The sequence below is a fragment of the Serinus canaria genome, chromosome 13, assembly GCF_022539315.1.
Source record: "Serinus canaria isolate serCan28SL12 chromosome 13, serCan2020, whole genome shotgun sequence".
Lineage (NCBI taxonomy): Eukaryota > Metazoa > Chordata > Aves > Passeriformes > Fringillidae > Serinus > Serinus canaria.
Window position 1 is genome coordinate 2,308,950 of NC_066327.1, and position 16,021 is coordinate 2,324,970.

The 16,021-nt window shown below is 54.3% G+C and overlaps 3 protein-coding genes across 7 annotated transcripts in view; all 3 read right to left on the reverse strand.

Annotated features, from left to right (window-relative positions):
* The window catches only part of LOC115484229 (protocadherin gamma-C5-like), a 208,813-nt gene that overhangs the window by 140,299 nt on the left and 52,493 nt on the right, over positions 1-16,021 (reverse strand). The gene's annotated exons all lie outside the window — the stretch shown is intronic.
* Positions 1,159-6,465, reverse strand: LOC127060127 (protocadherin gamma-B5-like). The gene is made up of 3 exons (XM_050979843.1): positions 6,410-6,465; positions 5,063-5,380; positions 1,159-3,982 (listed from the first exon to the last, which is right to left on the reverse strand). The coding sequence occupies exons 1-3, from the start codon at positions 6,463-6,465 to the stop codon at positions 1,159-1,161; spliced, it is 3,198 nt and encodes a 1,065-aa protein (XP_050835800.1).
* Positions 10,815-12,300, reverse strand: LOC127060104 (protocadherin gamma-A7-like). Its single transcript, XM_050979642.1, has one exon. The coding sequence runs from the start codon at positions 12,147-12,149 to the stop codon at positions 10,932-10,934; it is 1,218 nt and encodes a 405-aa protein (XP_050835599.1). The 5' UTR covers positions 12,150-12,300; the 3' UTR covers positions 10,815-10,931.

Consider the following 16,021-nt stretch of genomic DNA (forward strand, 5'->3'; position numbering starts at 1 on the left):
CAGTGCAAATGCTTGATGTTTCTATGGAAGTGTTCGAATAATTACTTAATCTTTATTTTGGCTGGACAACTTTTAAACTAAATAAAGATGCAAAAATACTCTATTCGAGTGTTCAGTTTCTGTCCTTTTGCATACTCGTTTGTCATTTTTGGTTTGTGCAGAGGCCTGTCCTGGTAAACAGGCAAATAAAAAAACGACTGTAAAACGCGACTTAGACTTGATTATTCAATTTAGTATTCCACGATCCGCGAGATCTACTAGGTCCAAACAACTCTCTTAGAGAAGAAGAGATAGGAGAAAACAGGCTCTGAAATAAAATTGGATGTGGGGTATGGTTTAGGTTTGGTTTGCTTTGATTTTGAGTCATTAATCTAGGCTTTCACTAGAAAGAGGGTAGGGGAAAAAAAAAAAAAAAAAGAAGACAGAATAAACTGCAGAGAAAAATAATGACTGAACGACTGGACTAAGTAACCAACACCGAATACCATTCCTGAAGAAAACTTATCCTCAAATACACTCGACACTCCTCCAGGACAGAGGAACAAGCTGTAATTTCTCCTTTCATGCTGAAAACCCACACATCTCAGGAAAAAAACATACAAAACAAATAACAAGCAAACACAAGCCCCCTCCACCCACAAACACCGAATGTTAATTCCCTTTACTGTAGTCTTTTACATGGAATCAGAGGATCTCTTTCTATAGAGCAAGAACCCGAGTTCTCCGTTGAACTGACAAATAATTGTTTAAAATACCTATAAAAATCATGAGTTAAAAATATATATTCATCCCATCAATGCTGCCTTTTCTGAAGCAAGATTCTCTCAAAACATGGGACACTGCATGGCATTACTTGAAGCAGGATTAAATCCCGGGTTTGCATCAAATAAATAATATCAGGGAAAAAAGTTGTCAGCCTCACGAGACCTACCAGATGTGAAGCAGCCTTCTCTCAAAACACAGGAGGGCAAACAGAAGAGGGTTAGAAGAACATGTAACTACTCAATCAACAGGGCCAGATACATGTTCCCTTTCAGAGTAAATACCGAAATAGTATTGACCAACAGATAGCGCCCAGGTCTCGACAAGCGTATCAATCTGACGGAAACGAGAAGGCCGTTTAAGAAAGGCTCAAGGAGAACAGGATGAGCTTGCGGTTTAACAGACCTGCGGTAGGGCGGGCTGGGCAGGAGGCTCTCCCTCGACGGCGCTGGTGTTCGGGCTCGGCTTGTCGCAGGAATCCCCGCCCAGAAGCTCCTCCGCCGACAGGATGGGAACCGGCGGCGGCGGCGGCGGCCAAGAGGCCTCGGGCACGGCGCGGGCCGGCGCCGGCACGCACAGGTTGTAGGAGTAGGGCAAGGTGCCCTCGCAGAAGTCGGCCGGGAAGGCGGCGCCGGCCAGGGAGAAGCGCTGCGCGCCCAGGCAGCGCAGCACGGCGGGCGGCCCGGCCCGGCGCAGCCGCATCACCACGGCCAGCGCCACGCTCAGCACCAAGAGCGCCGACAGCAGCGCCAGCGCCAGCACCAGGTAGAACTGCAGCTCGGCCGCCTCGGCGCCCGCCGGCCGCTCGCTCAGCTCCGGCAGCGCTTCCTGCAAGCTCTCGGCCAGCACCACGTGCAGCGTGGCCGTGGCCGACAGCGCCGGCTGCCCGTGGTCCTTCACCACGGCCACCACACGCTGCTTGGCCGCGTCCCGCTCGCCCACGGCGCGCGCCGTGCGCACCTCGCCGCTGTGCAGCCCCACGCGGAACAGCGCCGGCTCCGACGCCTGCACCAGCTCGTACGACAGCCACGCGTTGCGCCCCGCGTCCGCGTCCACCGCCACCACCTTGGCCACCAGGTAGCCGGCCTCGGCCGAGCGCGGAACCACCTCGAAAGGCAGCGCCGCCGCCCCTCCCGGAGCCTCTCCCGCCGCCACCGCCGCCGCCGCGGGCCAGAGCACCCTGGGCGCGTTGTCGTTGCGGTCCAGCACGAAGACGCGCACCGTGGCCGTGGAGCTGCGCGCCGGAGAGCCGCCGTCCTGCGCCCGCACGGCCACCGTGAACTCGCGGCACTGCTCGTAGTCCAAGGAGCGCTGCGTGTACAGCGCACCGCTCCGCGCCTCCACCGACACCAGCGCCGCCGCGCCCGCGCTGCCGCCCGCCAGCCAGTAGCTCACGCGCCCGTTGGCGCCCGCGTCCGCATCCCGCGCCTGCACGCGCAACACCAGAGCGCCCGCCGCGTTGTTCTCTGCCACGTACGCGCTGTACGCCGCCTCCTCGAACTCCGGCGCGTTGTCGTTCACGTCCGACACCTCCAGCACCAGCTCCGTGCTGCTCCACAGCGCCGGCCTGCCCCGGTCCCGGGCCACCACCGTCACCCGGTGCTCCGACGCCTGCTCGCGGTCGAGTGCGCCCGATGTCACCACCTTGTACGAGCCGCCCGAGGACGCCACGATCGACAGCGGCGCCTCTCCCGACAGCTCGCACGACACCTGACCGTTCTCGCCGGAGTCTCTGTCCCGCACTTTCAGCACGGCCACCACGGTGCCCGTCGGGGCATCCTCGGCTACAGGGCTCGAGAGTGACAGAATCGTGACTTCCGGGGCGTTGTCGTTCTCGTCCGTGATATCTATTTGAGCCTTGCAGTGAGTCGTTAACCCGCCTCCGTCCGTTGCCTCCAGGTCAAAGATGTATTTATTCTTCTCCTCGAAATCGAGGGGACCCGCTGTCCTGACCTCGCCGCTGTTGCTGTCGACAGTGAACAAAGCACGGATGGTGTCCGGGACGTTGCTGAATGAGTATGAGACCCGCCCATTGGAGCCGGCGTCTGCGTCTGTCGCCTGTACCCGCAGCACCAGAGATCCCACTGAAAGATTCTCCGCTACTCTCGCCTCGTAGAGGCTTTTGCTGAACACTGGTGGGTTGTCGTTAGCGTCAGTAACGATTACGCGGACATGGACAGTCCCGGATCTCGAGGGATCCCCGGCATCCACCGCCGTCAGGACAAGCTCAAAGGTGCTCTGCTTCTCCCGGTCCAATGCTTTCTCCAGCACTAATTCCGGCTGCTTTCTTCCGTCAGGGCTCTCCTTCATGACCAAAGTGAAAGAGGGATTGCTGGTGAGTTGGTAAGTCAGCAGCGAGTTGCTTCCTGCGTCCTCATCTCGGGCCATCTCTAGGGGAAACCGAGCACCAGGAGGGATCCATTCACCGATCTCGAGATCCAGAAAAGCTTTTCTGAAAACTGGGGAGTTGTCATTCACGTCCTCGATCGCCACCTCGACGTGGAAAACATTCAGCGGGTTGTGCACCAGCACCTCGAAGCTGACAGAGCAGGTCGCCGAATCGCCGCATATCTCCTCCCGGTCCAGCCTCTCGTTCACGTACAGGTTCCCGTTCTCCTCATTCACCGTGAAGTATTGCTTCTCCTCGCTCAGCCGCAGCTTGCGCGCCGGCAGCTCGTCCGCGCTGAGCCCAAGGTCCCGAGCCAGCGGCCCCACGAGCGAGCCTCTGCCCAGCTCCTCGGGGATGGCGTAGCGGACCCGCTCGGCCGCCGCCCGGCCCCACACGCCCAGCAGCAGCAGCAGCAGCGCGGCCAGCAGCGCTCGCCCGCCGCCCGGCCCGCGCCTCTGCCGCCGCCTCACCGCCATTCTCTGCTCACTGCGCTCGCCGCGCTCCTGCCTCCTGCCGCTGCCCTGCCTCCCTTCCAGCCGCTCTCGCCGGCCACAACAGACACCGCTGAAAGACAGAGAGGACGGCGAGCCGCCTCTCGCCGCCGCTGCTGCTGTTGGCGGTGCCGCTGCGGCCGGCGCCGGGCGAGCGAGCAGCCTGCGGGGGCAGGATGCTGCGGCGGAGGCGGCGGCGGCTTGAGCGCCGCTCGGCGGCGGCCAACAGCGACACCCGGAGGCGCCGCCGCGCCACTGCAGCCGCCGGATGGCCGCGCTCAAGGGGGCCCGGCTTTGGGCGGGGCTCGGCGGCTGCACCGGCCCCGGGGGCTCTCCCCGACTGCAAAACAGCCCGAGCAGAAGGTCTGTCCTTACGCGACTCCAAAGGAGATTAGATCTGAAAATACTTTTTCGGTACTTTTAGATCATCTCCCTTTGTCGCAGTGAACAATCGGAAGCAAATACTTATGGCAGAGTAATAAAGTTACCTACTCTTATTAAAATGAAGGTACAACTATTAGAAAATTAAGAGATGGTATATCTAGAGAAGACTTTAAAGGCTCTTTAGCATTCTAGGATATTTCTAATTGTTATATTAATCGGAAAAAATTCCTAGAAGATAATAGTTGGAGTAGTGTGGAATAGTCAATAATATTCAGAAACGCATGGAAGAAAATGTCATTTCTATCTTGTCATGGTTTGGGTGTGAACGAATCTTTCTGGTCATGTGTTCCACACCTCACTAGTCAGGTTTCTCAAAGCCCTGAACCCTTTCAAACATGGTACATCAGTATCCTCTCTGGGCAATGTCTTCCTTTGTCTCACCAACCTCATGGAAAAACATGCTACCAGGCTAAACCTACCTCCTCTCAGATTCAAACCATTGACCTTATCCTTATCAAGATGGGCCCTATCAGAAGTCTCTCTCCATATTTCTTTTACTCATTTTATATAGTAAACATCACAGTGAGTTCTTCAGAGCACCTTTTCACCTGAGGCTGAAAGGCTTCACACTGCCCATCTCTGTGGCAGAATTGTTCCATCCCTTTGAGAATTTCTGATATCCTCCTCTGGACATGCTCTGACAGGTCTCACAAAAGCAGAAAATCACGGAACAACAAGATTGAAGAGACCTTCAAGATCCCTGAGTCCAACCCATGCCCTAACACCCCAACTATATTATGGCACTGAGTGCCATATCCAGTCTTTTATTAAACACATACAGGGATGGAGACTGCACCACCTCCCTGTGAAGACAACTCCAGTACTCAATCACTGTTTCCATAAAAAACGTTTTTGCTAACATCCAGCCTATATTTCCCTAGGCACAGCTTAAGACTCTCTGCTCTCATTCTGTCAGTTGCTCCTCCCTTGTCCTGCTGGCCCCACTACTTGTTATCCAGCCCAGAATGTGACTCACTTCCAGGCCTGCAAGAACTCCCTGCGAGCTTCTATCCCCTTTGTCACCCACCAGGACCTCAAGTCCTCCTCCACAGGCCAGCTCTCAATCCCCCAGGTTTGGACTGAAAGGGGATTGCCCTGACCCAGGTGCATGATTTTACACTTGACCCTGTTGAACTTAATACGGCTGACATGAGTCCACTCCTCCAGGCTGTCCAGGTCCCTGGGGATGACATCCAATCCTTCTGCTGAATCTGAGGCACCAATTAGCTTGGTGTCAGCTGCAAACCTGTAGAGAGCACTCTCAATCCAATCAGCTATGTCACTGATAAAGATCCTGAATATATTGGGCCAATAGAGGCCCTCAAAGGCCCCACACGTTGGTAGTTTCCTGCTGGGCAATGAGATATTGTCTACAACTCTCTGAGCTCCACCTGCACTTGGACAATAGGAACAGATGGGACCTTTCAGGTCAGATCAGATATCCTGAGCTCATGCTCAAACCAGAAAGCAAGGCAAGAGTTTTTTCTTGAGCAGAAGCAAAACAAATCAGATTGTACACACCTAATTTTATTTTATGAAGTCATTATCAGCTCTCATGTGTCCTTTTTCCACAATGTGGCCTGTTAACTTCCCTACAAATAAAATTCTCTACATATAAACGCCTTATAATGGGCCTTGTTCATATACTATGAGAAGATATGAGAGACTCCTTTTAGTTTTTCCTTCATTTTCTTCACATCAACAATCCTGACTTAGAGTATTAAGGTGAGTTTTTGCTGCAGAAAACCATTTGGATTTTCTAATGCAAAATGCCTTTTCTCCAGAAACAGGGAAAATGAACCATGACCTTCCAGGAAAAAAAGGCCTGAAAGGAAGTGTAATTACAACTGTGAGGGAACTGTGTATCATAATGTTCCAGGGACACAGAGGTGGATAGAGGAGGATTCTCACAAGAATCACAGGCCATTCTACTCAGACATAAATGTTCTAGCTACACACATTCTGATATCTTATTCCCATTGCCTTTCAAAACAGAGAAATCAGGATCATAACAAAAATGGCACAGGCCTTGGCACCAGGTTTGAATCCAAACCACTGCTCATCCAGAAACACATTGGCCCAGCCATGTTCCTTATTCCAGGCTAGTCCCTCACATTCCTTGCTCTGCATGCACAACTTCAGTTGCACTACAGGCAGTACACGTGCAATCCAGTGATATTCATGGGAAATAGAAATGTATCAAAGTCTTTCTACTGGCAGCTGAACATCTTCATGGGTGAACATAGATGAGAACAACTCCCACCACCTGATAATCTGAACAGACCTCTCCTTAAAAGGGACTATCAGCCAAGCCAAGGCCTACTTGTAGAACATAGGAAACAAGGAAGGAATAGGAAAGCCACAGAAGTTAAGAATCATGGCGTAACATTTCAGACTATGTCAAGTGCAGCAGGTATACAAGAAGCATCGTCTACCTTGCAAAGAGTACACAAGACTTTACACCAAAGACCACAGGCATGGCTCTCTAAGTTCTTTGGAAAACAAGAAAAATGCACAGAACCATAACTATGGGAATAAAACCAGGAGATATTGAATGTTTATACCAACCTCCTAAACATTTCAAACTACACCACAGCAAACTCTTTTACCAGCCCTGCCTCTATGCAGACAGAAAGCCTCAGTGCTCAAACAGGGACTTCTTTGCAAACAGACACCATTAAAGACGTGTTTCCCACACAACTTCTCCTCATGGCGAATAAGGATCACAGCACAGATCCACAAGTGAGCTTCTCTGTTCACACACATTTCAAGAAATGTGGAATGTACAACACCCCAAACCAGAATTTCCTATCAAAACTACCATCCCATGCCCTACATTCTCCACACACAAACACTTTAAATCCTAACAAAATGTCACTGGTAACTTCATATGAGCAAAATCCATTCATAACATCTGAAGGTTGGTCAAGGCTGGGGATAGCCCAGTACACTTAAGACAGGATTTTACATCACAGTCTTACAAGGCCATACACCTGGAAAATGACAGTTCTTAGACACAGAATCTCTGAAGCATGTTTGCATTTGCATGGGTATGTCTGCAGACAAATTCATGCAAGTCTGTATCTTTTTAGGATACAGGAAAAGGGGGAATTCTCTAAGTCACACAGGCCTTGGCACTAGGATTGCTGTGAAAGCACACGGAGCCAAGAGGAGCATGCAATCCCCTCCTTTCCTGCTCTGAGGCCAATCTCTCACTGATCTGCCACTGACTTTTCACCATGAATATTTGACAAGAAAGAGTATTTCTTAAAGTGATCTTTTGCAGAAAGACATCTATGAAAGTGTTTTTCTTTAGATCTGAAAACAGGAAAGGCAGGAATAGGTCAGACAGACCACTCTAACAGATGTCATCTTCCACACACTCTCAGAGACAAAGGCCCAGCTTTAGCTCATTAGATCAAGCAAGACAACCAATTAACACATGCAGAATGGAAGGGATCATCCCATACAGTTCCAGATTATGGCCCTCAGAGTAGCTACATAATTCCTGTATCTATTAGGCATTAAATGAAGTGTTTGATCTTCCCCAATCTTCCATTATGGTATTTCTTACATGTTCAGTCTGTTACTTAAGACTGATGAAAAGATGCAAAGTCTTAGGGAGAATCCCTCAGGGTTCCCTGTACATTTTAAGACACTTTCACACACAGCTCCCAGGACTCTTATCTCCAACCCTTTGTAACTTATATAGAGTCCTCTGACCCTCAGAAGCTGTAAGAACTTCTGTCATGAAACTCCCAGATGTATGGAAAAAAAGCCCTGTAATGTGCACCATGATCAGGCCATGGACATTCACCAGGTGGGGAAGTGCCTCGCTCAACAAGCTTCAATATCTTCTTATTTCAGTTGCAGGTACTCAACTGAACAAAAAAAAAGCAGGGTATATCATTGCTAAAAAGTCAAGAGAACATTCACTCTGGAGCTCACAAGGGAATATGTACTCAACCATTATTGTAGGCTTCATTTACAACTAAGACAAACTGAATTTCTACATCATCTTCACATATTTCAGTTATTTCTAATCACACCAGAGCACACAAGTTTTTACTTGCTCTGTCTTCATGAGACACCATGAGAGAAAAGTGGCACACACAACTTCTCTTGACTGAGAACAAGGATCACATCATGCATGCATGCAAAGATATATCTTTGTTCAACACTAATAAATTTCTAATGTAAGAAATTTAAAATGTCATTAACAGATTAAGCAATATGCAGATCTGATTAAAACCCAGTCATCAGAGTAGCAGCTCAGAGACACCATCATCCTACTTCAGCATACTGTGTAACTTGGAAGACAGGTTACTCTCAAACTTTGATGTTCCCTGTGTGCTGACACTCAATACCTGTCATTGACAGGAAATATCACACTACAAGGAAGCAGACTGATGAACCACTACTTGACCAGACAGATTCTGAGAAGTGTGATATCAAGAATAAGATATTTTTACACTCATTTTACTTTTTAGTTCATAACAACAAAGCTAGCAGAAAATGAGAGGTAAGAACCAACTCTTGTAGATTATGGCACTTGGAGTGCAGACATCATCTCAGTCTTTGCCAGGGAATGAGTAGAGTATCCTCTTCCCAAAGCTCACAGTAGGGCAATTGCCATAATTGCACAATTCAGCTATTAGTTACAAACCTCACATCAACCTGCAAACACGCAGGAAGGACCACCCAGGGCTCCCAATACAACTCCAATGATATCTTCTAGTCAAGCCTCTTTGAGAAGATAGAAGTCACCTTCTGGCCTAGACCACCCTCTTCAACACACACCATCACACCACTGGTTTCACACACACAGCTGTCTTTACATCTCTGTAATGAAGTTGGAGGATATATCGGTTTGAATATTAGAGAACTGTGAAGAAATCTCCAACTTCTGGAAGGCAAAAAAGAGAAGCCTTCTAGAAGGGGTTAAGATGGTGAAAATCTGCACAGGGACATTCATCTCCCTCCTCACCTTGTCACCTGCAACATGAATCTGTCCCCTTCTCCTCTAGTACAGTTCTTGAAATAAGAGGAATTTTCAAGCCAAGGCATATCCATCCTTAAAAAAACCAAATTCATAAGACATGGCATCAGCAAACCATCACTGCTATTTCCCCCAGAGGCCCTTCATATGCAACTACATGCATTCTTCCAAAAGATCCAGAAAGATTACTACACAGATAAATGCAAAGATTGTTCTTGCTCACTGGATTATCATGAGAAAAACTAAAGGCTGAAAGGAATGGAAACGATGCCAGGATCTTTTTCAAGAGGATGTCATTCCTCTCGAGCACAACGGCAGTTGGGAAGACATCTGATTCTGCCAATAATGGGAAATTCCCTTACCTGACAATACATCTCTTCAGAAGAGCTAAGACGGAGAGGAAGACTGTAATATATGGGTAAGTGAAACAACCAGAAAAGACGTAGCAAAAGATAAAAAATCAAAGACCCGAAAAAACAACACAGCCGGGAACAGCACCCCTTCTATCTCCTCCAACAACTGACTATACATACAGCATCCTGTAGCACGACGAACAAAAGCAACGCTGAGCGAAATTTTGACTTCGCGCATGACTAACTCACCGAGAGTAAGCCGGGGTCAGCGGGACGGGCGGCGGCAGGGTCCTCGTCGCCGAGCAGCAGCGCGGGCTCGTCGGGCAGCGGCCGGGCCGGCAGGGTGTCGCAGGAGCTGCCGGCCGAGAAGCGCAGCTGGCTCTTGCGCGAGTCGGCCGTGAGCGACACGTCGTGCGAGTAGGACTGCAGGAAGGCGCGCACGCCGTCGATGCCCACGAAGTGCGAGACGGGCACGCCGCGCAAGGCGCCGCTGTCGGGCGGCAGCAGCTGGCGGCGCTGCCAGCGGCGCAGGCGCAGCGCCAGCAGCAGCAGCAGGAAGGCCACGAAGAGGCACGACACGGCGGCCACGGCCAGCACGAGCCAGCGCGTCAGGCCGGCGGCCGGCTCGGCCGGCAACGCCGCCTCGTCGGCCGCGCTGCCCAGCTCGGCCAGCAGCTCGGCCACGCTCTCGGCCAGCACCACGCTCAGCGTGGCCGTGGCCGACAGCGCCGGCCGCCCGTGGTCCCGCACCAGCACCACCAGGCTGTGGCGCGCCGCGTCGCGCGCCAGCGGCGAGCGCGCCGTGCGCACCTCGCCGCTGTGCAGCCCCACGCGGAACAGCCCCGGCTCCGTGGCCTTGGCCAGCTCGTACGACAGCCACGCGTTCTGCCCCGCGTCCGCGTCCACCGCCACCACCTTGGCCACCAGCGCGCCCGCCTCCGACCGCCGCGGCGCCAGCTCCACGCACGACCACGCCGCCACCGAGCCCGAGCCCGCCGCCGCGGCGGCCGGCGGCGGGTACAGCACCTGCGGCGCGTTGTCGTTCTCGTCCACGATCTGCAGCCGCACCGACACGTTGCTGCTCAGCGCCGGCGCGCCGCCGTCCTCCGCCCGCACCCACAGCTGCAGCTCGCGCAGCTGCTCGTAGTCCAAGGAGCGCAGCGCGTACAGCGCGCCCGTCTCCGCCTGCACCGACACGTACGACGACAGCGGCGCGCTCCGCACCCGCCCGTCCGCCAGCCGGTAGCGCACGCGCGCGTTCTGCCCCCAGTCCGCGTCCGTGGCGCGCACCGTCAGCACCAGCGCGCCCGCCGCGTTGTTCTCCGCCACACGCGCGCTGTAGCGCTCCTCCAAGAACACCGGCGCGTTGTCGTTCACGTCCAGCACCCGCAGCGCCAGCACCGCGCTGCTCTGCAGCGCCGGCGACCCGCCGTCGGCCGCCCGCACCGTCACGTTGTACTCCGACACCTGCTCCCGGTCCAGCTCTCTCGCTGTCACCACGCTGTAATAGCTGCCGTGAGAGCTCTGCAGCCGGAACGGAACGTCTTGTCGATGGCGCAGCGTACCTCGCCGTTAGCCTCCGAGTCAGAGTCCTGCACGTACAGAAGGGCTACCACAGTTCCCGAGGGGGCGTCCTCCGAGATTTCGCTTAGTGCCCACCGTACGGAAACTTCGGGTGCGTTGTCGTTGATGTCTGTCACAGTGATCACGACTTTCGCTATGTCGGAAAGGTCCCCGCCGTCTCGAACGTGTACCTCCAGTTCATAGGAGGTACCTTCCTCGAAGTCTAAGTTATGCGTCAAAGTGATAGCTCCTGTTTCGGCGTCTAGGTGGAACATCTCCGACGCTTTCAGAGAAACCATCTGATATGAATATTTCAGTTTCCCGTTCAGACCCTCGTCGGCGTCCGTGGCAGTAACTGTGACAAGGGTGGAGCCTACGGGCACGTCCTCGGGCACACGCACCGTGTACTCCGCCTGGCTGAACACGGGCGCGTTGTCGTTCGCGTCCACCACGGTCACGCGGATCCGAACCGTGCCCGTCCGTGCCGGATCGCCGCCGTCGCTCGCCCTCAGCACCAGCTCGTGAAACGCCGCCTCCTCCCGGTCCAGCGCCTTCGCCAGCACAAGCTCGGGACGCTGATCTCCGCTGGGGCCCGCCTGCATGGCCAGCGAGAAGTGCTCGTCACCGCTCAGCTCGTAGCTCTGTAGAGAATTCCGGCCAGAATCCGGATCTTGAGCCCTGGCAAGGGGAAACCGCGACCCCGGGGCTGTCGTCTCGCTCATTCTCAGCTCTGTTTCTGCCTCTCTGAAGGTGGGTGTGTTGTCGTTAATATCTGTAATTTCCACTTGTATTTCATAAAACTTCATTTCTCCTTCTACTACCAGCTCACAGCGCAGCACGCATATCTGCACATCCTCGCACAGCTGCTCTCTGTCGATCCTCTCCGCTGTCAATAAATGCCCTGTCCTCCCGTGCAGAGAGAAGTATTGGGTCCTACCTCTTTCTGTAATGTGGACGCCGCGATCTCGGAGCGCCGGCAGCTGCAGCCCCAGGTCCTTGACCACGTCGCCCACGAACGAGCCCTTGGGCATCTCCTCTGGCACCGAGTAGCGGAGCTGCCCCCATGCCGCCTCCCATGCCGCCAGCAGGACGGCGCAGACCAGAGCTCGCTGCCGCGGGCCCGAGCACCTCCCCGCCGCAGCGCACATTTCCGATGCCGGCAGCTCCCTACCGCCGATCACCGATCACCCTCACGCTTTCAGGCCCTGCCGCCGCTGTCTCCGCTTCACTGCAAATGGGTTCCGCCCTGCCGGGACGATCGCAGACCCCTCGGCCGCCGAGTTAGGAATCCAGCGATCCTGTGATCGAGCCGCTCGGCAGCGGGCGGGGCTGCAGCGCTCCGAGCTTCCTCTCGCTCCTCTCGGTCAACAGCGGCGCCCGCAGCCTCCTCCCCGCACTGCAGGCGCCGAGCGCTGCCCAGCGCTGCGGGTCTGCCGTTGCCATGGGTTTATCGGAGGGAGGGGACCTTCGCCACGAGATGTCTACCCTGCTTTTGCTTTTCCAACCGATCCCCGACCCTTATTTGATCATCGCCGGGAGAAATATAGAGTTTCCCTGTGGTTATGCTTTTTCTACCGCTCCTTAAAAGTCACTTACTAACGTGTATATATCTTAACGGAAAAAGATTCTCATAATACGACGCGCTTAGTATTATGAATCTTATCTCACTACACCAAAAGTACAATCTCCATCACGAATTTTTGTAGCAATAATAACTGAATAGAGCAAAGAAACGGGCTCTGAATTAGGAATCGTGATATTCAGACCGTACCCCGGAGATCCTTAGCTATCAGGCTCATTAACACTTATTTGCCTTAAGCAATTAACACGTATTGCTTTAAGTGCTTCGTTTATATCCCACTCTTCCGGTTTCAAAGAATCCAAAGGAAAAAAAAAAAAAACCAAAAAACCAACCCAAACAACCACAGATTAAAAAGAAAGCCCGGGATAATTAACGTGTCTCTCTGGGCTACAATTCTTGCAGACACTTTATCTTATAAGGTGGCCTACATTTTCCTCCTTCAGCTGGGAGGAAAGACCAATAACTTCCTAATCCCGAAGAGAACATGTAAATTTCATGAAGGGGGGAAAAAAATCCAGTACCAAGCATCAGTTCCATTTTCCTTATTATGTAATTAAAAAAAATTCTATCTGATTATACAGAATAAGAATTAGTGATCAATATTAAAATGAGAAGTTCTATGAATTATAGAAAATGCATGTCTGGATAGAACCTATGCATCCATTAACGCTGTCCTCTATGTTGCAGCCTTTTGCAAAACATCAGAAGACACATGGTGGAACAGGGGAACGTGATCTAGAGAGGAACAAGCTGTAATAATCCTTTGGGAATGAGCAATACCAACGATTTTGCTTTAGAGAAACAATGCCTTGAAGACAACAGCCCAGTGCTACCATTTCTGAATCAGCTTTCCAGCAAAACATTACACACCGTAGAGCTTTGATAAGGATTATCAAATAACTTTCAACAGCACAGAAGCATTAGTCAACATTTTTTCAACTATAAAACTGGTGCAAATCAACGAGTTTAGGAAAAGGGGACTTCGAAGAAAAAAATTGAAACACGAAGTATCTATATCAGTTTCTATGAGGGAAAATCACTAATTTACCGCGTTTATGACTCTAAACGACACTTCTGGTCAATACCTCTAATGGTCTACCACCAAATAACCAAATGCCACGACTGCCTGCTTGCTGAGAGTGGAAGGAGGATATAGTACTTCACACCTTCCAGAACCAATAAATTACCCGAACAATACCAGGCACATGGAGAACAAGAGGAGCATTTAGTTTTACAGACCTGCGGTGCGTCGGGATTGGCGGGCGGTTCTCCTGTCAGGGCGCGGATGTTCGGGCTCCGCTTGTCGCAGGAATTATCCCCGCCCAGAAGCTCCTCCGCCGACAGGATGGGCACGGGCGGCGGCGGCCAAGCGGCCTCGGGCAAGGAGCGGGCCGGCGCCGGCACGCACAGGTTGTAGGAGTAGGGCAAGGTGCCCTCGCAGAAGTCGGCCGGGAAGGCGGCGCCGGCCAGGGAGAAGCGCTGCGCGCCCAGGCAGCGCAGCACGGCGGGCGGCCCGGCCCGGCGCAGCCGCATCACCACGGCCAGCGCCACGCTCAGCACCAAGAGCGCCGACAGCAGCGCCAGCGCCAGCACCAGGTAGAACTGCAGCTCGGCCGCCTCGGCGCCCGCCGGCCGCTCGCTCAGCTCCGGCAGCGCCTCCTGCAAGCTCTCGGCCAGCACCACGTGCAGCGTGGCCGTGGCCGACAGCGCCGGCTGCCCGTGGTCCTTCACCACGGCCACCACACGCTGCTTGGCCGCGTCCCGCTCGCCCACGGCGCGCGCCGTGCGCACCTCGCCGCTGTGCAGCCCCACGCGGAACAGCGCCGGCTCCGACGCCTGCACCAGCTCGTACGACAGCCACGCGTTGCGCCCCGCGTCCGCGTCCACCGCCACCACCTTGGCCACCAGGTAGCCGGCCTCGGCCGAGCGCGGAACCACCTCGAAAGGCGGCGCCGCCGCCCCTCCCGGAGCCTCTCCCGCCGCCGCCGCCGCCGCGGGCCAGAGCACCCTGGGCGCGTTGTCGTTGCGGTCCAGCACGAAGACGCGCACCGTGGCCGTGGAGCTGCGCGCCGGAGAGCCGCCGTCCTGCGCCCGCACGGCCACCGTGAACTCGCGGCACTGCTCGTAGTCCAAGGAGCGCTGCGTGTACAGCGCGCCGCTCCGCGCCTCCACCGACACCAGCGCCGCCGCGCCCGCGCTGCCGCCCGCCAGCCAGTAGCTCACGCGCCCGTTGGCGCCCGCGTCCGCGTCCCGCGCCTGCACGCGCAGCACCAGAGCGCCCGCCGCGTTGTTCTCTGCCACGTACGCGCTGTACGCCGCCTCCTCGAACTCCGGTGCGTTGTCGTTCACGTCCGACACCTCCAGCACCAGCTCCGTGCTGCTCCACAGCGCCGGCCTGCCCCGGTCCCGGGCCACCACCGTCACCCGGTGCTCCGACGCCTGCTCGCGGTCCAGCGCGCCCGATGTCACCACCTTGTACAAGCCGCCCGAGGACGCCACGATCGACAGCGGCGCCTCTCCCGACAGCTCGCACGACACCTGACCGTTCTCGCCGGAGTCTCCGATCCCGCACTTTCAACAAGGCCACCACAGTACCGGCCGGCGCGTCCTCGGGCACCGGGCTCGACAGTGACAGAATTGTGATCTCGGGCGCGTTGTCATTCTCGTCCGTGACGTCTATTTGCACTTCACAGTGACCCGTGAGTCCGCCGCCGTCTCTCGCCTCCAAGCCTAAGATGTATTTGTTTTTCTCTTCGAAATCGAGAGAAGCCACCAACCTGATCTCACCACTATCATGGTCGACAGTGAACAATCTGAGAATTGTATCCGGGACGTTGCCAAAGGAGTAGAAGACCCGCCCATTGGACCCTGCGTCCGCATCCGTGGCCACCACCTGCAACACCAGCGACCCCGCCGGCAGATTCTCCGCTGCTCGCGCCTCATATACTCTGTGGCTGAACACGGGCTGGTTATCATTTGCATCCGTCACGTTTATGCGAACCTCTACAGTCCCGGACCTCGCGGGGTCCCCGGCATCAACCGCCGTCAGCATCAACTCAAAGGAGCTCTGCTTCTCCCGGTCCAAAGCTCTCTCCAGCACTAATTCGGGCTGCTTCTTTCCACCTGGGTTTTCATTCCAGGATAGAGAGAAAGACGGGTTGCTGGCGAGCTGGTAAGTCAGCAGCGAGTTACTTCCTGCGTCCACGTCTCGGGCCATCTCCAGCGGAAAACGAGCACCGGGAAGAGTCCATTCACCAATCTCGAGGTCGAGAACAGCCTTGCTGAAGACCGGGGAGTTGTCATTCACGTCCTCGATGGACACCTCGACGTGGAAAATATTCAGCGGGTTGTGCACCAGCGCCTCGAAGCTGACAGAGCAGGTCGCCGACTCGCCGCACATCTCCTCCCGGTCCAGCCTCTCGTTCACGTACAGGTTCC